At 44.2% G+C, this 24,485-nt stretch overlaps 1 protein-coding gene across 2 annotated transcripts in view; it reads right to left on the bottom strand.

The window, feature by feature from the left end:
• LOC137430897 (cytoplasmic dynein 1 intermediate chain 1-like) overlaps positions 1–24,485 on the bottom strand; it is a 147,974-nt gene that overhangs the window by 66,322 nt on the left and 57,167 nt on the right. For both annotated transcript variants that reach the window (XM_078782432.1, XM_078782433.1), the window contains exons 8-10: positions 8,813–8,975; positions 4,968–5,067; positions 4,565–4,690 (exon numbers count right to left, since the gene is read on the bottom strand). In XM_078782432.1, the coding sequence (XP_078638558.1) occupies positions 4,565–4,690; positions 4,968–5,067; positions 8,813–8,975 (389 nt within the window). The remainder of the gene's footprint in view (positions 1–4,564; positions 4,691–4,967; positions 5,068–8,812; positions 8,976–24,485) is intronic.

The raw sequence follows: 24,485 nt of genomic DNA, 5'->3' as shown, positions 1-24,485 counted from the left end.
TTCTGCCAATCCCCCTCCTCCCCCCCCCCCCTTCCCATGCCTCCTACCCCCAAGCCCTCTCCCTCCCACAGATCTCCCGATGTCCCTGCGTTGTACTTGTGTGCTCCCCCTCTATCCCCATCTTGTCTCCCGCTCCCTTTATTTTGTCTTATGTGTCCGTGTTTTGTTTTTTTGTCATTAATGTTTGCTCTTACACGAGCCTCGATCTTGTATACCAAAAAAAAAAACACAATTAATATAGCATTATTTCGTCCATCAAATATAACACTAAGTACTCGTAAGTTCTTCAGCTTAAACTAAGCAGTAAATTGTATTGCACATCATCAACTGAGTATTGCAAGCCACGTTTATCACAAGTACCCTTGTTACTCTCACTAACAAACTGCCATACAATGCCTCTCACATGTGACTTTGCTGGACTTTGAGCATTGTTCTTCAATAAATCACATACTTTATTGTTTACAACATCAAATTATAAACGAAAGGGAATGTTGCCGCGGTTTTGTATATTTTGGGTAAAGGGTTTAAAAAAAAGTGATATGTCAAAAGACGTGGTATAAAAGACATGGGATATATCCTGTATAAACACTGGCAGATATTGATCATGTGAAATGGTGCGCGGAATGTCCAGAATGCAAACTGAAACAGTGACAACCCATGTATCCCATTGATACGCCGGATCTTAACCAAAATCGAATTGGCTTGTTCTTGTCACCGACTCAACTCACCCACCAAGTTTTGTCACAACTCGTCCACAACTTTTTGAGATACCATGCTGTAAATTGTTTTTGCCCCATTTCTCAATTGTGAAGAATCACTTAAACATTATAGTATCCGGAACCGGAACTTCATCAAAATCTAAACAAGTCATCCTTGCCACATACCCAACCTGCCCACCAGGTTTCATCCTATTCCATCCATAACTTTTTGAGATATCCTGCTCACAGACAAACACACAGGGGTGAAAACATAACTTACATCCATCTTTGGTGGTGGAGGTACTAATACGAGTTCCCTCACAAGGAACTTTACTCACAAGGAACTTTAATGCAGGAGACCATTTGGCTCATCAAATCCTGCACTGTAGTTCCCAGCATATGGTGTTTGTCCATGCTGTATCCTTTTTAAATGTTGATTCTCAGGCAAGGAAGCAGCAAGTACTCGGCCGGTTTTACTTTTTAAGTTTTTGGTATTACTCGGCCGAGGTTCGAACCGCTGACCTTCCTGATTCAGAGTGGACGCTTTAACCATTAAGCCACAATGTCTGGTTGAATGATCTCTAGCTACAAGCTCAATGGGTGCACCTGTTCTATCATGCTTCGTCAGAATGTAATCAACAATGACTGCCCTGATTATGTCTGGAATCAGGCATGACCTTGTAAAACATTTTGCCCTAGCCAATCTAGTGTGAAAAAGCGTCATCACTTCGGGTGAGATGATGTGCAACAGTCATCATGGTACCTCAAACAGTTTTGTAATCTGGTCAGTATCATTTCGAGCTGAAAATAAACAACAAAATACATATTGCCAATTTGCCCTTGTAGTGTAGCAGCATAGCAAACCTGTTGTGCATTTTGTGATACAAGCACCAAATTTGGCACAAATGTACATTAATATGTTGCGAACATTTTCAGATATTGGGCCACTTGAAATTCCGTAATTTTTTTTTTCAAATTTTTTCAAATTTCGTAATTTCAAATTTTTCGGGTGACACCGTCACGATTTCGGTCTTCGAGGCCGGCCGATATAGTGGGGCGGCTTAGCCCAAATATTCAAAAGAATTGTGCATTTTGTGATACAAGCACCAAATTTGGCACAAATGTACATTAATATGTTGCGAACATTGTGTGGTCAGCAATGAAGACGAGAGTCTGAATTACATGTATGCAAAAGACCTTGTGAACCAGTGAAGCAAATACACGGGTAAGCATGAATTAAATCTAGGGCATGATATAATTTCCATGATGTTTACCTCTACACTCAATGGTGGAAGGAGGTAATGTTTTGATCCCAGCTTGTCTGTATGTCTGTTTGTCTGTTAGTCCACAAAATTCCAGACAAAGCTTGTAGTAGTGGTAGTTGTAGTGGTAGTGGTGATAACAGAAATTGTTATATAGAACTGAACTTATATTATTATTATATGCAGAAAATAACTTCATTTCTATATGCCCTGCAGTGGACAGGTTAATTGGTTTATGCACTGAAGGGGTCACCCTGGTGTGCACTGCTGTGTTCTGCCTCACTGAGTTGTTCAGGTATGATGTACTCAGCACAAGCTTCCGGTCGGCCCGGAGGTGGGGGTGCGGGGCCTGTCACGGAACGTCAAAACAAACGGCCTGTCGGGGCCGCCCAAAAGTCGGGCGTGAGGGGCGCGTCCACTAATGGAACGCCTCTCGCTTCCCAGATCGAGGGCCACGTGGTCAGGAGAACCTCGTCCCTTCCGGTCACACTTTGCCTATCGGCCGGCCTCGAAGACCGAAATTGTGACGGTGTCACCCGAAAAATTTGAAATTACGAAATTTGAAAAAATTTGAAAAAACAAATTACGGAATTTCAAGTGGCCCAATATCTGAAAATGTTCGCAACATATTAATGTACATTTGTGCCAAATTTGGTGCTTGTATCACAAAATGCACAATTCTTTTGAATATTTGGGCTAAGCCGCCCCACTATTGGATCAGACCACTTGAGTGTGAGAGGTGTTGTTGATAAAATGTTGCTGATAAATGTTGCCACATTGACACATCACTATTGAATGTGTCCTCCATCTCTGCATGGTATTTGTATGCAACCAACAACCTCTGGTATTAACACAATAAAAAAATTCTGCTCGGCTGGCCTTCATGTTTTATTATTTTGCTTATGATTTTTTTCCTCTTGTAGTTTCCCTTCGAGGAAAAAAACAAGAAACGACAAGAAAGAACAATCACAGATTTCAGACCCCCTCGCCAGGACATGTTTGTGTGTTGTATTTTGTGTGGTGTTTGTTTCATGTTATTTTGGATAAGGTTCGTTTTTATATCCAAGATGGCTGCCAAACCACGTGTTCTATGATTTTCACACCATATGTAGCAATGGTGTGAAATGATGTTTGTGAAACTTCGCATCAATACAGTAAGTGCTTTCAGAGAAGCAGTTTTTTTAATTTTGTCCTCAAATCCAATATGGCTGCCAAACCATGTGACTGATGACGTTTTTTTTTTCAACATTGTATCCCCATGGGTAGTCGAACATATGGTTAGAATTTCACTTCAATACATTCAGTGCTTTCAGAGAAGAACAATAATTTCATTTATGCAGTTTTTGCATAAAATCCAATATGGCTGCCACACCGTGAGACCTATGACTTAATAGTTTTCAAAATTTATTCCCCAAAGCCAGTAGATCATGTGTGGAGTTTCACATCGATCTAGTTAGCCGCTCTGGAAAAGAACATTGTTGAAGGTTTTCATTTTCAATCCAATATGGCTGCCAAATCATATTTTTTGGATCATGCATTTTTTTTTTTTTTTTTTTTTTATGGCTGCCAAATCAGGTGACTGATGACATCAACAATTTAATTCTCACATACAATGTTTGAGCCTGGTGTTTGGCTTAGTGGTTAGGGTGCCGGCTTGGGATCCTGGGAACCTGGGATCCTGGGTTCGAATCCTGGTCAATCGCTGAATTAACGCCAGGGGGGTTGACTCAGCCTGTCATACCTTCCGAGGTCGGCAAATTGAGTACCAGTTCACTGGTAATTACCTGTGTGTCGCAAGAGGCGACTAACAGGGTTGGCGGCAGGAAGGGCATCCGGCCATAAAAGGCGGCAGGAAGGGCATCCGGCCATAAAACATTGCTTCAAAAAGGGGACCACGGTGCCTGAAAAAGGCCAACCCCTGCTCTGCGGGGAAAGATGGCCTCTAAAGGTGATTCATACAATGTTTGTGTAAATCACGCTCAATAAATTTCAACCTGATTGGATCAAGCATTCTACTTGTGTAATTATGGCATCATCATGAAGGCACCAATTACATCACATCATGAATATATGTTGTTCACCATCGCAAGTACTTGGCAATGAGCCATGTTTAATGTTTTTCCATGGAGCGGTTTTAGAGATATAGAGGTGCAAAGTTTTTTGTATTTTCCAAGATAACGCTCGTACCACGTGACCTATAACGTCATAATTATTTTTAAAAAATAATTAATCTACAGGAAGAGACTATGGTGAAACTTTCATCGCCATCAGATCAACGGTTGCAGAGAAAAGTATATCACGTTCTGTCCGGACAAACAAACGGATCAGAATGCAATGCCCTCTCCTTTGGCGAGGGTAACTAGATAATTCTGTGAAACTATTAAAATATTATGCCACAACCTTGCTAAGTCGTTCAAGTTGTGTGTGGCATCACTTCATTACTAAGTTTTTTTAAATGCAGAAACTATGAAACGTGGGGTTGAGCAAGGGCACTCATAAATCCTGTCCCATGGTTATTTCAAATTCCAGCATACACACTAAGCCTCAGGATGCATTACCAACAAGCCCTTATGTATACCCAGGGTTAGTAATATGATGCGGCACCTGGCAGTGGAAGGTATACTCCGGCGTGCTCTTCTTGAATTTCATATTCCACACCAATGCCACACCATCTGGGTCATGCGGTGCCTCCTCATTGCTTCCATAAGCGGATAAGAGTAGCTCTGGGTACTGCAGAGCACATCAGCAGTGTCATGCAGCAAACTGTCTATCGCTCTTAGTTTTTACCATGAAAATAAGTCAGGGGGGGGGGGGGTGAGTGGTGGGCTTCTGTGATATTGCAGTTTAAGGTCAACATACATTCACAAATAAATTGATAGAAATCAAATTTACGGCAAATATTGCCTCGATATGGAATGTTACAACAGGCAGAGCCAGCAAATCAGAGAGAAGTTTATACCACCAGCTACTTGTAATAATGACTGCCAGTGTTACAGATACTACCAACCTGCATTGACCAGTCAAGGCAGGTGACCACGCGACACTTGTTCCAACGCTCGTTGTAGAACTTCCTGTGCAAAGAGAGCTTCTCTCCAGCTTGCATTTCCCTAAAAACATAAAATATTTTGTTTGCAATCTCTCATAATGAAATTCCAGACAATCTTACCATGACATCCACGACCACATACTAACTTTAAATGACCATGAAAGAAAGAAACAAACAGAAGAAAACATTTTTTTATAAATGCCAAGTTGATACAACAAAGTTCAAGAAGAAAGTTTCAGGTTTAAAAATGAATAGATTTTCTCCCACAGAATATGTAAATTCATTCCATCAAATTGCAACAGACAAATAAAGAGGACATTTGTCAGGATGGGTAATATCTTCTCTTGTTGAAACTAAATCGATTTCACACCATGGATTTAATCTCCGTACAGAATGAGGATCTGGTTATTGGAATAAATGCAAGAAAAATTCAGGAACAGGAAGTTACAAATGCCACACTTGTGTATTGTGATCATTCGTGAGAATAAATATCTCACAGTGTGATCTTATGGGTGTGTACTTGGCAATACGCAGATTCCATTGGTGAATAAATTAATTTGTGAATACTTGATCACTAACTACGTGAGTTGTTCAAAACATTCTACAAAGGACCTACTCGATCACAATAAATTGTGGTAGGTGCGGAAAAGTTGACGTTTCAGTCGTTAACCCTTTGGCAGAGCAAAACAATATTTTGCACCGGCCGACAACGGTTTAACCCTCTTTTGCTCGACTGAAGGGATAATCCCCGTATTGTCAGCTTTCCTTGCTTCCCATGGCAGTTAGTGTACTTTGATCAACATTGTGTTAATTCAATCTATTGTTCTACATGTCCGCTGCAAAGACTGATGCTCAACACCAAATCAGTGTTATGGGCTCTTACAGTCTCACACATCTAGTAATGAAGTCGTTGCCAATCTAATTGTCTGTCAATCAACCATAATGATTGTTGATATGCCACAAAAGCTGTATTGATCATGAACAAACTGGTGGTAGGTAGGTACCATTCTCTTCTCTGAGTGTAGTTAAGGATGCCCAAAGTGGCCTATTCTTTTTAAAAAGAAACCATGGGAATTTTAATATCCCATTAGTAAATGCTCGCTGATGGACCAGCAGGATTATAGGCCCCTGAAAAATTACAGAATATTACATAACTACAAAGAGTACTCATCCCAAGTGACAGGAAAAGTTAGCATTGGATCCCCTTCCCTTCTCTCTTCCCTCCCCAACTCTCTCTCTTCCCCACTCCACCTGTCTCTCATCCATTCCCTCCCCCCCCCCAACGCCCCCCCGCCTGACCCCCACTCCCACGCCGACAATCCCCTCACCCTCCCCTGTCTCCCCTCTCCCTCGCACAGCCTCGATTGCTTCAGAATTAATAATAAACAAGCATTCTGAGTATTGCGCTGCAATACATGTCCCCTACCGGCAGTCTGTCATCCGGAAAACTGTTGGGGAAATTACCAAAGGTTATTTACCCACAGGTTCTGAATCGTTCCCAATCGCTAATTACCTCAGGACGGGCTCACCTGTGATTCGCACTCGGGACTTCGATTTATACACCTTGCAGACAGGTCAGCAGAAGCACGAGAAAATAGGTTGTTGATAAAGAACCTTTCGAGTCGCTAAATATCAGTAATTTATTATATTTTCCGGTTCACGATCTATGATCGATGTGTATATATATGTTGCTCGGCTTGGCTCCGGCCCTCCCGAAAGCGTGCACTGTGTCGCGCTTTTGATGTTCGCAGACGAGGCTGAGGGCGCGCGGTGCGGCTTGAGGAGAACTCTGGAATAAACAAGAGATATCCATTAAAAAAAAAAAAAATTCGTTTAACTAACGATATCTGCCAAACCACGTGCCCTATCGCAAATTCCAAAAGGGCATTTTAATAGACTGACATGCTGAACAGATCTGTGAAGTTTCCCCTCGATCGGATCAAAAATGAGGGAGGAGCTCGGTTTTAAAGGTTCATGCTTAAAAACGTCATAACTCTGAAACCATGTGACACATGGCGTCATGCTCGTTGACTTTTTTGTTCATCATGGGTATGCAATTCTGCCTGCAAAGTTTGGCCTTGATCTGTTCAGCAGAGATCTGTTGCAGAGAAAAAGGTGGTTTTCGTGTTTCCATGAAAAACAATATGGCGGCCGAACCACGTGACCTGTGACGTCATAATTACCATTAAAATATTCTACAGAATGAGTCCCCCCTACGGTGAAAATTTGATCTCATCGGTCCTACTATTGCAGAGAAATTGGTTTTTAAAGGAAATTAAAACTTAAAATGGCACTGAGTTAAGGATCATCAGAATTATCAGAATTCCCAAAGTTCAAAGTGCCATAACTTTCTCAAAAATGATCGAAATGTCGTGAAGTTCGAACTTGATCTGTAACCTATCATGAGGAAACCATGTGCCAGGTTTGAAATCATTAGCATTAAGAGTTTAGAAAAAAGGTCCGGAAAACTGTTCTTTGTGTGACGGACTGACAGACTGACGGAGGGACAGACGGAGGGACGGCGTGCAAACCTATAGTCTCCTCCGGTGTACACCGGTATGGGACTAACAAGAGATATCCATTTTTTAAATATCTTCGTTTAATTAACGATATCTGCCAAACCACGTGCCCTATCGCAAATTCCAAAAGGACATTTTAGTAGACTGACATGCTGAACAGATCTGTGAAGTTTCCCCTCGATTGGATCAAAAATGAGGGAGGAGCTCGGTTTTAAAGGTTCATGCTTAAAACGTCATAACTCTGAAACCAAATGACGCATTACGTCATGCTCGCTGACTTTTTCGTTCGCCATGTGTATGCGATTCTGACTGCCAAGCTTGGCCTCGATCTGTTCAGCCGTTGCAGAGAGAAAGGGGTTTTCGTGTTTTCACGAAAAACAATATGGCGGCCGAACCACGTGACCTGTGACATCATAATTACCATTAAAATATTCTACAGACCGAGTCCCCCCTACGGTGAAAATTTGATCTTAATCTGTCCTATTATTGCAGAGAAAATCTTTTTTAAAGGAAATTAAAACTTAAAATGGCACTGAGTTAAGGATCATCAGAATTATCAGAATTCCCAAAGTTCAAAGTGTCATAACTTTGTCAAAAATGATCGAAACGTCGTGAAGTTCGAATTTCATCTGTAAGTTATCATGAGGAAACCATGTGCCAAGATTGAAATCATTAGCATTAAGCGTTTAGAAAAAAAGTCCGGAAAACTGTTCTTTGCGTGACGGACGGACAGACTGACAGACTGACAGACTGACGGAGTGACGGACAGACAGACGGAGGGACGGCGTGCAAACCTATAGTCCCCTCCGGTGTACACCGGTAGGGGACTAATAATGTGAGTGATGTACAAGCACAACCTCATTCGCTTCCGAAAAAAAAAAAATGCGGGCGGTGCATAGGCACACAACGCTGGTTTGATTGCTCAATGCCTCGAAAAAATAACAGCTCGGGTGATGTAATGAAGCCAAAACATTGCTATTGCTTCTGTGCATATATAATACATGGTGTTTATATGGCTTGGATTGATTCAAGTTCCACTGGGCCATAAAGGAATTATCCTATAGGCTCGAAGGCTTGAAGCCTGAGGCCTACACAAACTGCATGCCTCAGAACACCTGTGTTACCGATGGGCTGCCTGCAAAGCAACACTTTGTATTCTGATAATATTCTGTTGGGAATCAAGGCAAAGCTAGACTAGACAAAGCAAGTGTTCCACCCATGAGTTATCCTGTAAACCCAAGCTATCGTTTCATGTACAGTTTATATTTTTCAACGAGCACGTATTACCCGTCCTTTTCGTCTCCATCACGACCACTGTAATCAATGAAAATGTCCTCTTCTTCTGCCAGTGCACGCTCCATTATACTCATGCTGCGGTCGAAGAATGTGATAAATTCATCAGAGTGGATGATCTGCTGCTTTTCCTCCTCAGTGAGTTCACGTGGTGGGGCTGCAGCATCAAGTCCAATTAAAACCAACAACACAAAATCAGTGATTATTATCGGCACTCACACAATATCCAGTGATAAAGTCTTTGCCAATCTAATTCAACCTCTCTCTCATGAAACAAGAAAATAATTCAGCATAAACTAATATGAGCTCACAGTTTATTTAATTGCTTTCAACTTAAACAAGCCCTGAAAACTATTGAATATTTCTTACAGCATGTCCAGAAGTAGACAACTTCCTTTTGAGCTGTCCTTTTTTGCTTCGATTTAAGACATGACCAGAAACTGTTGGACTGGTGTTTCCGAGGAAGTACATTGATTCAAAAAGTGTGCGGTCTACCTGGTGGGATGTTAATTTGGGGGTCACGTCTGTCAGTATTAATTGCAGGTAGACTCATTTTTGACGAGTTATTGTCGGCACGGTGTTCGATTTCCATATCCCTTTCTACATTCCCTAAACTCTCCTGCACTCCATCCTCCATCCAGCGTCCTTAAACGTATTTTTAACTCGAAGGTCACAAGAAACTCATTTTGCAATAAATGTTCGTTTCCCATAAATCGTACACTTTCTAAAATCCAATCTCACCCCTCCCCTCCAAATCTTCCCCATAACCCCTCCCCTCCAAATCTTCCCCATCACCCCTCCCCTCCAAATCTTCCCCATCACCCATCCCTTTCAAATCTCCCCCCTTGCCCCCTCCCTCCTAAACTACCCCCTCACCCCCTCCCCGCCAAGACGCCCCCTCGCCCCTCCCCTCCTAGACTCCTCCCTCACCCCTCCCCTCCAAATCTCCCCCATATCCCATCCCTTTCAAATCCCTCCCCTTGTCCCTTCCCTCCCAAACTCCCCCCTCACCCCTCCCCTTCAAATCTCCCCACCCTCATTGCTTCTCAATTTCCCCCCTCTCACTCCCCCTCCTCAAAGCATCCTCCCCGCTTCTTCCCCCTTCCAACTCTCACCTCCATCTCCCCCAACCTTCTGCCTCGCTCTTCCCCCTCCTCAAATAACACCTCATTGTGCCTCACCCAATCACCATCAAACCTTTTGTCCGCCCCATCCTTCCCTTTCTCCGAGCTATTCTGAAATCTCTGACACACCTTCAACAGCTCACCCTCCCTCTTCCACCTCTTCCACTACCCCTCCTCCCCCCTGTTCTGTATCTGATGCTCCCTCTTCCTCTTCATTAACGGTATGGACCTCAAACATCCGGGGCCTTCGTTCAAACTTAACTGATCTCTCCATACAGGTTGCTTCTGTCAAACCAGACGTGATCTGCTTAACAGAAACTTTCCTCCTTTATGATGTCTCTGATTCCTTAGTATCTCTCCCGGGCTACTCCCTCCTCCGGTATGATAGACCTGAGCCTCGTGCTGGAGGTGGGGTTGCTATCTTTATCAAAAACTCTCTTCCTCACTCGCCCTGCACTGCACTCTCTCCACCTCACCCCCAGGAATACCTCTGGCTACGGCTTCCCCTTCGCTCCCACCTCTTGTTCATATGTGTGTTGTACCGTCCACCAAACAGTGATGACTCCATCTACATCTCGCTGTCTGATAATATGGACCAACTTCTATCTACTCATCCCAACTCTCTCTTCCTCATATGTGGTGATTTCAACTGTCATCATGCCAGTTGGCTGGGTGTGGGTACCTCTCTCACCAGCCATGGCTCCTCAGCAAAGAACTTCTGCGACTCACTGGGACTGACACAATCTGTCAATTTCCCGACCCGGATCTCAGTCAACGGAACATCTTCTCTTCTGGACTTGGTTATGACTAACTTCCCTGAAAATGTCTGCTGCTCTTCTTCTGCTCCAATCGGATCATCTGATCATGTCCTTGTTAAAGTGGACATCTCTCTGACCATCCTCAGGGAGCCTGCTCAGCGTCGACGAGTCTGGCATTTCACTCAGGCCAACTGGCACGGTCTTCAAGCAGCCATCAATCATCTGGACTGGTCTCCCATCTCTACCACCTCTGACCATCAACTCATCCTGGGAATTCTTCCAAAGTAAATTGCTCTCTCTCATGCACAGATTTATCCCATCTCGTCTTCAGTTGTCATACCCTTCCTCCCGTCCATGGTACACGGAATCTTGTGGTGAGGCTGTTGCCCAGAAACAACTTGCCTTCGTCTCCTGGAAAGCAAATCCAACGGAAGGAAATCTCATTTCCTTTCACAAAGCCCGAAACAAGTGTGTGTCCACCCTCAGGAGAGCCAGGAAACAATATCTCTCCATTCTCAAGACCGAACTCTCTTATCTGTCTCCCTCTTCCAAATCCTGGTGGCGTCTGGTCAAATCCGTTTCTGGTGTTTGTTCCCCCTCCATCCCCTCCCTTACCTCAAACGGCTACACAGCTGACTCCGCACGTGAAAAAGCTGAATGCCTCAACTCTGTGTTTGCCTCTAAATCTTGTGTCCCAAACCCATCCCTCTCTGTACCCACCATACCCAGTCGTACCCTGCTGCTCCTGGACTCCGTGTCCTTTCCTCCTGACAAGGTGGAAAAGTTTCTGTCAACCCTCGACTCTGATTCTGCAACTGGACCCGACGGCATCAGCCCACGGGTCCTAAAATCCTGCTCTGCCGCTCTATCTCACCCTCTCTCTGTTCTCTTCACCCTCTCTTTTGCTCAAGGTCAACTGCCATCTGCTTGGAAATCAGCCAACATCACCGCTATGCACAAAAAGGTGCAAAAACAGATCCTAGCAACTACAGACCAATCAGCCTTCTCCCAATTATCAGCAAAGTCATGGAATCCATCATTGCTTCGGATATGAAATCTTTCCTCTTCTCCAATGGCTTGATCTCTGATCATCAATTTGGTTTCAGACCAGGTCACTCTACTCTGGACATGCTGCTTCTGCTGTCTCAACAATGGATGGAGGTCCTCAATGCCAAACAGGAAATTAGAGCTGTCTCCTCGACATATCACGTGCCTTCGACACGGTCTGGCACCCCGCTCTGCTCACCAAACTCTCCTCCTTTGGTATCCATGGAAATCTCCACGCATGGCTGGCGGACTTCCTCTCTAGTCGTCGTCAACGTGTGGCCCTGAATGGGTTTCTCTCATCTCCTCTTCCTGTTCAGGCTGGAGTTCCCCAAGGCAGTGTTCTGGGCCCCGTGCTTTTTCTGGTCTTCATCAATGATCTCTCTGACTCTCTTGAAAATCCTCTCTATCTCTTTGCTGATGACTCCACTCTCTGCCGCTCCATCCCTCTTCCCTCAGATCGGCAGTCTGCAGCCTCCTCACTCTCTGAAGACTTGGACAAAATCACAGACTGGTCAAACAAGTGGAACATGTCTTTCAATCCTGACAAATCTCACACTCTTACTATGTCTCTCCGAAAAGATCGACTGGACAACCCTCCCATCTACTTTCTCAACAATCCTCTCCAAGAAGTTCTGTCGCTCAAGCTTTTGGGTCTCACTATCTGCCATGATCTTTCTTGGGAAAACCACATTTCCAAGCTGGCCTCCAAAGCCAGTCGCCGACTGGGCATCCTCCGTCGTGCGAAGTCCTTCCTCGGCACACCTGAGCTCCTCACCACATACAAGGCTTTCATCCGCAGCTCAATGGAATACTGTTCTCCCCTATGGGCCGGTGCTCCTGCCTCACACCTAGCTCGGCTTCACGCTGTTGAAAGCAAAGCTTTCAGAATTATTGGAATCTCCCGCGATGAAGCTATCTCTGAGGGCCTTTCACTCACTCACCACAGGCAGGTAGGTGGTCTTTCTGTCTTCTACCGACTCCTCTCCGGCCTTGCACCCCCAGCTCTCTCTGTGCTCTGTCCCCCAAATATTCCTACAGGTCGCACAAGATCTGCCAGCAACCCTCTGATGGTTAAACTGCCGAAATCTCGGCTCTCTGCTCACCTTCACTCTTTCATTCCTCTTTTCTCCCGCCTCTGGAACAAACTCCCTCACTCCCTTCAATCCCACTCCTCCCTCCAGGTCTTTAAAACAGCTGTTCACCACCATCTCTTATTTTCCCCCATCCAAAACCTTGATCTTTTCTACCCCCGCTAATTCACCCCAGATCCACCTTGTTTGAAATTCCAACTTCTTTCCTGGAAGTCCTGGCAGTGTCCATATGTTTTATACCTCTCCCACCGCCCCCTTCCCATGCCCCCCCCCCCCCAAAGCCCTCGCCCTCTCTCAGATCTCTCGATGTCTCCATGTCTCTCGGTCCCTGCTCTCAAATGTTGTGTTTGTGTCCTTCCCCCTCTCTCCCCATCTTGTCTACCGCTCCCGATGTTATATGTTTTATGTATCGGTTTGTCTTTTTGTGTGATTAATGTTCGCTCTTTCACGAGCCTCGATCTTGTATACAAAAAAAAAAAAAAAAAAAAAAAATCCCTTCCATAAAAGGTTCCAGTCGAATGTCAGGCTTGTTCGGCTAGTTCATTAAACACTGGAGTGAACAGTACAGGCTCCACGAGCTGGCAAACCCAAGTTAATGGGACGTGACTCTGATGTAACAAAAAGGAAGTGTACACCAGACTCGGTGATGTAATGGTTAGAACGTCCGCTCTGATTCTGGGAGGTCGGTGTTTCAAAGCCCAGCTGAGTTGTCTCAAAGACTTTTAAAAATCGTACGTGCTGCTTCTTCCATTGATGTTCAGCATTTAAAAGGATAAGAGCATGAACAATCCTCACAGGTTGGCATCCATCGGGAGGAGGGAATTCCTCCTTCGGAAATGTCCCACTGAGTGCGATGAGAAAGGCAGCGCAATTGTTTTGGTGTCGCTGGTACCCAGGGTGCCCTGGGAAGTGACGGCACTTCCCCCAAGCTCAGTGGCTGCGTTTGTCTCATCTAACAGACCTTTGTTGTGTCTCGCATATTCGTCCATGTATATAAGATGTGTGTCTGACATTTGGCAGCTGAACTATGAGCCTTAAATCCTGAAAATAAACGATGGAATCATCATTGCAAATGTGTTGCTCTCAAAAGCAACATCATGAATATATGAGGCTTCATAATTCATTCATAAGGCTTCATCTATATATATAAAACACAGTTTGTGTGTGTGTGTGTGTGTGTGTGTGTGTGTGTGTGTGTGTGTGTGTAATGTTACCGATAGACTCCTAAACGGAGAGGCTCACGTGCTTCATATTTGGCATAGATATGGGCATTGAGCCTGGGAAGAACATGGCTGATCTATAAAAAAATATTTCATAATATTTCTTTACCATATTTTTACCTCAGTGCATTTCAGCGAGGAATATAATGGCATCTGAGCTGGTGGCAGAGCAGCACGCTGATTCGCTCAGAGCGATCACGTGATGTTCCAACTTTGCTGCCATAATCTCACAGTTATGCATTCGCACTTAATTCAGTTTTTTCACATTTCAGCGAGGAACATTGCCATTCACACCACATACGTTTTTTTTTCTTTCATCTTTAGATCCATATTTTTAGCCATAATGTAGCGAACGTGGCGTAGCTAACGTAGCGTTAGCATAACGTAGCGATCCTTGCTCAGGATCTTCGTCAGGTTCGCGAGCGAGTTAGCCAAAACGTAAAAGTGAAAATATATCGAATTTTTTATTCATATTTACCTCAGCGCATTTCAGCGAGGAACATTATACACGGGATCTCAGCTGGTGGCAGAGCAGCACGCTGATTCGCTCAGAGCGATCAGGTGATGTTCCAACTTTGCCGCCATAATCTCACAGTTATGCATTCGCACGTAATTCAGTTTTTTCACATTTCAGCGAGGAACATTGCCATTCACACCACATATAGTCCGTGGCCTGAGTAGGGTTTACATGCACTCCCCCCCCCCCCCCCACAACTTAACTTCCCGGGTATGTCCATGTACCCCCCACCCTAGGGGTTAGGAAAAACCATGTTAACAGAAAAAAAAACCCATTCCCTCATAGTTTGACCTCTGGTGACCTCATTAGTGACCTCATTTGCATATAACACATATCATTGTAAAGAGTGTCCCAGGACAAACATTTTGAGGGGTCATATGCAACCATAGGATGACTAGGTAAAAAGTTATGGCCATTTGAATTTCGCCTACCCTAATTTTCGGAAATCACTGACACAGGGGGGGTAACATCAAAATATGCGTGGGAGGTACCTTGGGAATGAGTTTTTTTTTCTGTTAACATGGTTTTTTCCTAACCCCTAGGGTGGGGGGGTACATGGACATACCGGGGAAGTTAAGTTGTGGGGGGGGGGGGGGGGGGGTGCATGTAAACCTACTCAGCCCATGGACTAATAGGTTTTTTTTCACTTTCATCTGATATTTGGTGATTTATTTCAAACAAACTGTATTTCCCATCTACACGGCCATGTATTCTATTAACGTTATGTAAAGTACATAATTGTGTGGATTACATCATTTGTGGATGTGATCAATTGCCAGTAACCATCTATAATCCCTCCCTCCCCTTCCCTCCTCCCCCTCCCCCTCCCTTTCCCCCTCCCTCCCCCTACCCTTCCCCTCCACTCTACCCTCTCCCCTTCCCCCCTCCCCTTTCCCTCCCCTCCCCCTCCCCCTCCCTTTCCCCCATGCCCCTCCATTTCCCCCCTACCCTTCCTTTCCACCCTACCCCTTCCCCAACCCCCTCCCCTCCCCCTCCCTTTCCCCCATGCCTCTCCCTTTCCCCTACCCCTTCCTTTCTGCCCTACCCCTTCCCCATCCCCCTCCCCCTCCCCCTCCCCCCTCCGCCTCCCCTCCCCCTCCCCCCCTCCCCCCCACTCCTCTCCCCCTCCCATCCTCCCCTCCTCCCTCCCCCTCCCCCCTCTCCTCCCCTCCCCCCTTCCCCCTCCCCCCTCCCCTTCCCCCTCCCCCCTCTTCTCCCCTCCCCCCCCGTTCCCCTCCCCTCCCCCGCCCGGCAATGCAGGGTACTTCTGCTAGTCATTAATATATGAGTGCAAAAGGCTTCATAATTTAATATTATTTTGAGACAAGCATTGCAAATTGGTTGGTCTGGGAGAGGTCGAGCGCTAGTACTGAGGCCTGCCTTATCTCCAGCAGAGTCTGCAGTGATGCCATTTGATGTGAGGGAGGGAAAGCACACACCAGACTTGACAAAGCACTGCAATGGCAGAGGAAGGAGACTGGTTGAATTTTACGATTAAGCATTCATGTTCTATAATTAGCATCCTCTACAAACTCCGTATATCGTATTATACCTGGAATTTATCTCATACGTACTAAATACCAATGAGGAAATTAATTTTTTGTTCACAAAAACCATTGAGCTGAACATGTCATTATATAAAATGTTGACACTTAGGATGGCAAAATAATATGTAAGGATGGTCAACCATCGAGGGGAGTGGGAAGAGGAATTAAAAATAGAAAACAACCTCAATAGCCGAGAAGAAGCTCATACCAAGTGGGGAAGAAACTATGGAGACATGTGATTTCCAATGGAAAGACATTTACTTGATTTTATATAAATATATATAAATCTACAGTCATGTGAAAAAGTAAGTACACCCCATGTAAAGTTTTGACTTTTTCAACATATTTAAACATGCAGCTATTTGATCGTCATTTCAACAATATTGATAGATAAAGGTGATATAATATAACAAATATCATGAAACATTTACATTTTGTAGTCCATTGTATAATTTAAATAAACATGAATGCAAATTTCGCATGTGGAAAAAGTAAGTAACCCCTACATTTATCACTACTTCAAATACCTAAAATTAGAATCAGGTGCACCAGCTCAGGTGCAAATGATTAGAACATCGTTAGAGAGGATCTTGGAGGAACCTGTCTTATTTAAATCTCAGACATTTCGTTTGGTTTGCTCTTTGTTGTTGAAGTGTGTGGCATCACCATTCCTAGATCAAAAGAGCTCTCTGAGGCCTTCAGAAAGAAGGTTATCGATGCCTACGAGTCTGGGAAGGGATTTAAAGAGATCTCCATACAATTTGAAATCAATCATTCGACTGTCCGGAAGATCATCTACAAGTGGAGAAGATTCCAAACAACTGCCAACTTGTTCAGGCCAGGCCGCCCCAGCAAGTTCAGCCCGAGAGCAGACCGCAAGATCCTGAAAGAAGTCTCTAAGAACCCCAGAATGTCATCACGGGACCTACAGGTAGCTCTTGCCACTGTTGATGTCAAAGTGCACGAGTCTACCATTAGAAAGAGGCTGCACAAATTTGATCTACATGGGAGGTGTGCCAGGAGGAAACCTTTGCTGTCCAGAAAGAACATCAGGGCAAGACTAAAGTTTGCCAATGACCACCTTGGCAAAGCCCAGCACTTCTGGAACAATGTGCTCTGGACAGATGAGTCAAAGGTAGAGCTATTTGGCCACAGTACCAGAAGACATGTTTGGCGAAAACCAAAGACAGCAATTGACCACAATAACCTGATACCAACTGTAAAGCATGGTGGTGGAAATATTATGGTTTGGGGCAGCTGTGCTGCATCAGGGCCTGGGCAGCTCACCATCATAGAATCCACTATGAATTCTTCATTGTACCAGAGGGTGCTTGAGGATAATGTGAGGCCATCTGTCGGAAAGTAGAAGCTCAACCGAAGGTGGACCTTGCAACATGACAATGACCCTAAACATACCAGTAAATCCACCAAAGAATGGCTGAAAAGAAAGAAATGGAGGTTCTGGAATGGCCAAGTCACAACCCGGATCTAAATCCCATCGAAATGTTGTGGGGGGATTTGAAACGAGCTGTGCATGCAAGAAACCCCTCAAACATCACACAGCTGAAAGAATTCTGCATGGAGGAGTGGGCAAAAATTTCTCCCTGTCGATGTCAGAGACTGGTAGACAGTTATAAGAAACGCCTACTTGAGGTTGTTTCTGCCAAAGGGGGCAATACCACCTATTAGAGCCAAGAATGTACTTACTTTTTCCACATGCAAAATTTGCATTTATATTTATTTAAATTATACAATGGTCTACAAAATGTAAATGTTTCATGATATTTGTTATATTATATCACCTTTATCTATCAATATTGTTGAAATGAAGATCAAATAGCTGTATGTTGAAATATGTTGAAAAAGTCAAAACTTTACATGGGGTGTACTTACTTTTTAACGTGACTGTATATATATATACAGACTTGGCATTTAATATGGAATTTTTTTTTTTTCTTGACTTGGGTTTACTTTGTTAACTCAGTATATCAATCTGATGAGTTTCTTTTACACTTTGGTGATTTATTTGTTAAAAGAACCATGTCACTGATTGTCTGTCGCAGCAAGAAGTCAACAACAGGATTATATCACAGGTGGCGTGGCAAAATGTACGGACAGGTGCATTTGATGATTGGCTTCACAGTCGGGTATACAAGGGTTGTTGCGTTCTGTATTAGTGGAAAACAACTGCTGCACGTCTCCAAAAGTTATTGCCGCTTCCTCTGGAGATGGTCCGTCAACTCGACAATGCTGTTTGTCATGGAGTGGTGGCTTTACGAAATTACGGCATGAAACAGCGTGCTATTGCTCGGCAGTATGGCATCACTCAAGGTCAGGTGTCAAAGATCCTGAAACGAAATGCTCAGAGGGGTGTCCCTACTCCAATACCAAGGCCAAGACGTCCCCACAGAACCACAAGGAGGGATGATCGCCAGCTGCACCGGTTAGTACGCAATGGCCGTACCAAGTCAGCTAATCGGCTTAGGGCTGAGTGGCAGCAACTGACAAATGTGCCTGTATCCAGAAGGCTAGTCAACCAACGACTGGTTCAAGCAGGCTATCATGCCAGGCATCCCCTGAGAAAGCCACGCCTGACAAGACAACACCGCCAGCGCCGATTTCAGTGGGCCAGAGAGCACCATCAATGGCAGCCAGGACACTGGAATCATGTGATCTTCAGCGACGAGTCTTGATTTCTGGTCTATCGTCAAGATGGCCATGTCTGAGTGCACAGACAAGTGCATGAAGCCTACAACGAAGATTGTATAGTGCCAAGAGTCCAAGCTGGAGGTGGTGGGGTGACCGTTTGGGTTGCTTTTCATGCAGGGGGCAAAACTGACCTGGTTGTTCTGAATGGAAACCTGAACCAGTTCAAGTACAGGGCCATTCTGGAAGAAACATTGCTTCCATTTGCTCGTGTAGCCTTTCGAGGAAACTTTGTCTTCCAAGATGACAATGCATGGCCTCATCGTGCTCGCATGATCCAACACTTTCTTGCTGACCGTGGTGTCAACACAACATGGGTGCGATCAGATTATATCCGCAAGTGAGACACGACAAGATGTGGTGCTCGCAAGGTTGAAGAAGTTGACGCCTGGTGCTCTATTCAATTATCATGTCACAAATGCGTGCTACAAGGGCTACACAAATAGCACCAAAATTGCCAAGCTTAAGGAGAAACAGAAAGAAGCATTGAAGCAATCTGTGCCCTCTGGTGATGATGCATCAACCCAGTCACCAACACCTACTACAACTCGTTCACAGTCAAACAGCATGCGGACCCCGGCTTGTGTGGCACCTGGTCGTGCCACTGTGTACTATCAGTATACATGCGTCATATGTGGCAACAAGTCAGTCAACCGTGACTTCACCAAATATAGAATCTGCGAGAGCAACCGAGCAAACATATTCCTAGATGTGACTGTCTACTTCCAGGATGATGTTTTCCGTCGAACTTGTGACCTTCAAGACGAACATGCTGTGTATGGGTCTGATATTTATTATCACAACCAGTGCATGTGCAAATATATTCAGCAGTATGAACGCTCCAGAACTTTTAGTGCCCCTGTACAACTCAATGCCAAGCAGCGGGTGTGGAATGAGATCGTTGACGAGATTGAGATGGGTCTGAGTGCTGGCAAGGGTTATGAACTTTCTACTATTCGAGACCAGATGAACAGCCACCGAGGAGGTAAAGGTAATGTCCAGAATAGGGATGTGAAGGTCCTCCTCTACAAGCAGTTCAACGACCTGATAGACTTTGCTTACTCAGATTCTGCAAGAAAATGCCTCATGGTATTCTATGTGCTGGGTAATGAGGCAAATGTACTTGCTGAGCGTATCCGATCAGTGAGTCCCATGCAATTAGTAGCAGCTCAATTCAGAGCATGCTTGCATGACTATGACTTCGACTTAGATGATCGCTTCTGTGATGCCCAAGATTTAAAGCAAGCCTGGTCAAAGATGAATATCCCAGAGCCCATCCTGCAGTTTTATGGCCATTTGTTTAAATTCAATCCAGCCACATACAGGGCCGCAGCTGACCAAGTAATAACAAGTGACATGCAGGAAGATGTCGATGATGTAGACCAGGAGGAGGAACAGGTGCCGCGCAAAGATGGTTCTCTTTCAGTCCAGCGATGTTGGAAAATACAGACCATGTTCCAGCACATGTTCTACATTCACCATTCTGACAGAAAAAGAACACCAATGTCTGTATTGAATGCCGAGTTTGCCCACAGTCTAGGACGTGGTGGCAAAATCTTTGTCACCTCTCTGAATCGACAGGTGCTGGCCATGAGCTACACTGAACTTCGCCGGTACCAGCATGACATGGCCGCGTTCACTGTCAACCAAAATGAAGCGGACATGAAGTTGCCAGCCCATTTTGACCCAGGGAACTTCACATCAGCAGCAATGGACAACTGGGACCACGAAGGTGCAAATTCATCTGAACATGATACGGTGTGTGTCCTCTACCAGCATAAGCCTAAGGCCGTCTTATCCAAACCCAAGCGCTGTGACACATCTGTAGTTCATGGTCCGAAAGCCCTAAAGGAAGTATTGCCATGTCAGCAGCTACACGAATTTGGAGAAAATCTGAAAAAGTATGACCTACCCACATCTGACAGAGGCCACGATCAACCAGCAGTCTACGATGATACTAGGCGGGACAAGCGACTATCCGATATGGCTTGGGCCATAGGCAGACTTAACTTCGAAGTCAGTGATAGCCACATGGCGGACTTGGTATATCCGACAACTGAAACTATGCGATCGTGGAGCGCAAGCAATGCGGTTTGGACGGATGACAATGCGAGGTGGACGCGGAAAAACTGTGCGATATATCCCACTGCACATTCTGCACGAACGTCAAGGTCAAGACGTTTGCAATGTCCTTCCTGCCTTGCACTGCTTGACTGGATGTGATGCAACGAGCAAAGTAGGCACCAAGAAAGCTGCCCTCAAAGCCCAGCCCACCCAATTGCTTAGAAATTTCGGTAGAGAAATGACAATTACACCCGATACCAAGGCTGATGCTGAAAAATTCCTCGTGCTGGTGTTAAGAGAGACTAACCAATTTTCGTCTTTCACACAGCTTCGTGCCCAAATATATCATCAGACCAAGGGCTCATCACATCAAAATTTGCCTCCAACGTCAGAGGGTTTGCTTCCACACATAATGCGAGCCTTGTTCGGTACATACTCGATTATCCACCTCTTCCAACCCAGCATCATAGATCCACTACATTTTGGGTATCAGCTAGAGAACGACTGCCTTGTTCCAGTCACAGGGTGCAAGACTCTGAATAAGCGGTGGACAGTGACCTGTAACTGTGGCAAGTGTGCTCGAGCCACATGTCCATGCCGCATGGAGGAGGTGGGCTGCACCCCTTTCTGCAAGTGCATGAAGTTGCAAGATGATGCCTGCACCAATCCATATGATTAGATCTGATATGGTGGAAGTTTACACAAATTCATTGTGATGTGGGTGTTAATCTTAATAAATTTGTGTGATATGGCAGTTGTCTAACAGTAAAACCTGTATTCCTTTTTTAGCAAAAACGTATCATCTAAAATAATAAAATGACCTAAGAGATATTGAGGATTAAAAATTTCGGACCTGATTTGGTTTCTCCGGAAGAGCTTCAGAGCCGCTATCATGTAAACCAGTTCTCAAATCGACTAAATATTGCTTTTAGCGTGTTCAACAGCCAAAAAAACCTCTATTAAAAAAAAATTTTGGTCAAAATCGCTCAAGAAATGGCCGAGATATGACCGGTATGGTTTCTCGCCCGAGGGGCAACTTTTGGGGCAAGCTGGGCAAAATCTAGGGGGATTTCGAGCGAGAACCCAATTTTTTTTTAAAGCCTAGGACCTATACTACCATATAAAAATGGGGTTTCCCCGATACATATAAATGCATACAACTCAGGCCCAGCCCCTAGAGTAGTCCGTAATCCCAGTTGTAATTTAACTTTTGTTTTTGTTAAAAAAATATTTGGCTAATGTGCAAAATAAAGAAATACTTCTGGAAAACGTATAGAAGTTTACCACAGTACTGTCCGTGAATTGAGTTCAATATCAGTTTACATCACTTTCAAGGATCAATTTATTTGCTTCGAAATGTCAAATGTGGTTTTTGTTTCTTTTAAAGGTCACATTAACACAATCTATATATATAAAACACAGTTTTTGTGTGTGTGTGTGTGTGTGTGTGTGTGTGTGTGTGTGTGTGTGTGTGTGTGTGTGTGTGTGTGTGTAATGTTACCGATAGACTCCTAAACGGAGAGGCTTACGTGCTTGATATTTGGCATAGACATGGCCATTGAGCCTGGGACGAACATGGCCGAACTCAAAATATTTGACGATCCATATTTTTTATTCATATTTACCTCAGCGCATTTCAGCGCACGGAATCAACGGAATCAGAACAGGTGGGTGCTGATTCGCTCAGAGCGATCACGTGATGATGCTATGACGCTATGAACGCTATGACGCTATGAACGATATGACGCTATGAACGATGTGACGCTATGACGCTATGAAGAAAACAAATCGCTATGACGCTCAGAGCGATCACGTGATGACGCTATGAACGCTATGACGCTATGAACGATATGACGCTATGAACGCTATGACGCTATGAACGCTATGACGCTATGAAAAAAAAAATCGCTATGATGCTATGAAACGCTATGAACGATATGACGCTATGAACAATATGACGCTATGACGCTATGAAAAAAAAATCGCTATGACGCTATGAAACGCTATGAACGCTATGGTGCTATGAACGCTATGAACGCTATGACGCTATGAACGATATGACGCTATGAACGCTATGACGCTATGAACGCTATGACGCTATGAAAAAAAAAATCGCTATGATGCTATGAAACGCTATGAACGATATGACGCTATGAACAATATGACGCTATGACGCTATGAAAAAAAAATCGCTATGACGCTATGAAACGCTATGAACGCTATGGTGCTATGAACGCTATGAACGCTATGACGCTATGAACGATATGACGCTATGAACGCTATGACGCTATGAACGCTATGACGCTATGAAAAAAAAAATCGCTATGATGCTATGAAACGCTATGAACGATATGACGCTATGAAGAATATGACGCTATGACGCTATGAAAAAAAAATCGCTATGACGCTATGAAACGCTATGAACGCTATGGTGCTATGAACGCTATGAACGCTATGACGCTATGAACGATATGACGCTATGAACGCTATGACGCTATGAACGCTATGACGCTATGACGCTATGAAAAAAAAAATCGCTATGATGCTATGAAACGCTATGAACGATATGACGCTATGAACGATATGACGCTATGAACAATATGACGCTATGACGCTATGAAAAAAAAATCGCTATGACGCTATGAAACGCTATGAACGCTATGGTGCTATGAACGCTATGAACGCTATGACGCTATGAACGATATGACGCTATGAACGCTATGACGCTATGAACGCTATGACGCTATGACGCTATGAAAAAAAAAATCGCTATGATGCTATGAAACGCTATGAACGATATGACGCTATGAACAATATGACGCTATGACGCTATGAAAAAAAAATCGCTATGACGCTATGAAACGCTATGAACGCTATGGTGCTATGAACGCTATGAACGCTATGACGCTATGAACGATATGACGCTATGAACGCTATGACGCTATGACGCTATGAAAAAAAAAAATCGCTATGACGCTATGAAACGCTATGATGCTATGAAAAAAAAAATCGCTTGCTTTGCCAAGGGGCTCGCTCCCCCCCCCCCGCCCCCCCCCCCGTTCCCCTCTCCTCCCCTTCCCCCTCCCCCCCCTGGCAATGCCGGGTACTTCTGCTAGTCTAGAATAATTTCAACATAATTCCAATGAACTTTTGGTTCTAAGTCAACTTGAAAAGTAAGTTCACCCCCACAAAAAACATATTCCATATTAAATGCCAAGTCTGTATGTATATGTATATATATATATATATATATATATATATATATATATATATATATATATATATATATATATGTCAGCCATTGGGGTTTAAACCCCATGACTCAATTGATCATAAACATCTGAAATTATATATCGTGCTTCTGAAAACTGATTTGAACTCAGCTGCAGGCAGAGGCGGGGGGACAAAATGTGCTTTCGAGACTCGAGGTACAGGGTGGATCCTTAGCCCAGTAAACAAGTCCTTGAATGTATGTGCCAGACAGTAGATAAAATGCTCGCGACCCACGTACAGGGAAAACATGTCGCCAAACGCCTTCTTCACAAAGGGAATAATTAATTATATATCTTTGTAGTTTCTAGTATGTCTCCTAA

This window comes from Myxine glutinosa, chromosome 7, assembly GCF_964187855.1.
Source record: "Myxine glutinosa chromosome 7, kmMyxGlut1.1, whole genome shotgun sequence".
Taxonomy (NCBI): Eukaryota; Metazoa; Chordata; class Myxini; order Myxiniformes; family Myxinidae; genus Myxine; species Myxine glutinosa.
Note: the sequence above shows the minus strand (reverse complement) of the source record. Positions and strands in the feature narration are given on the sequence as shown.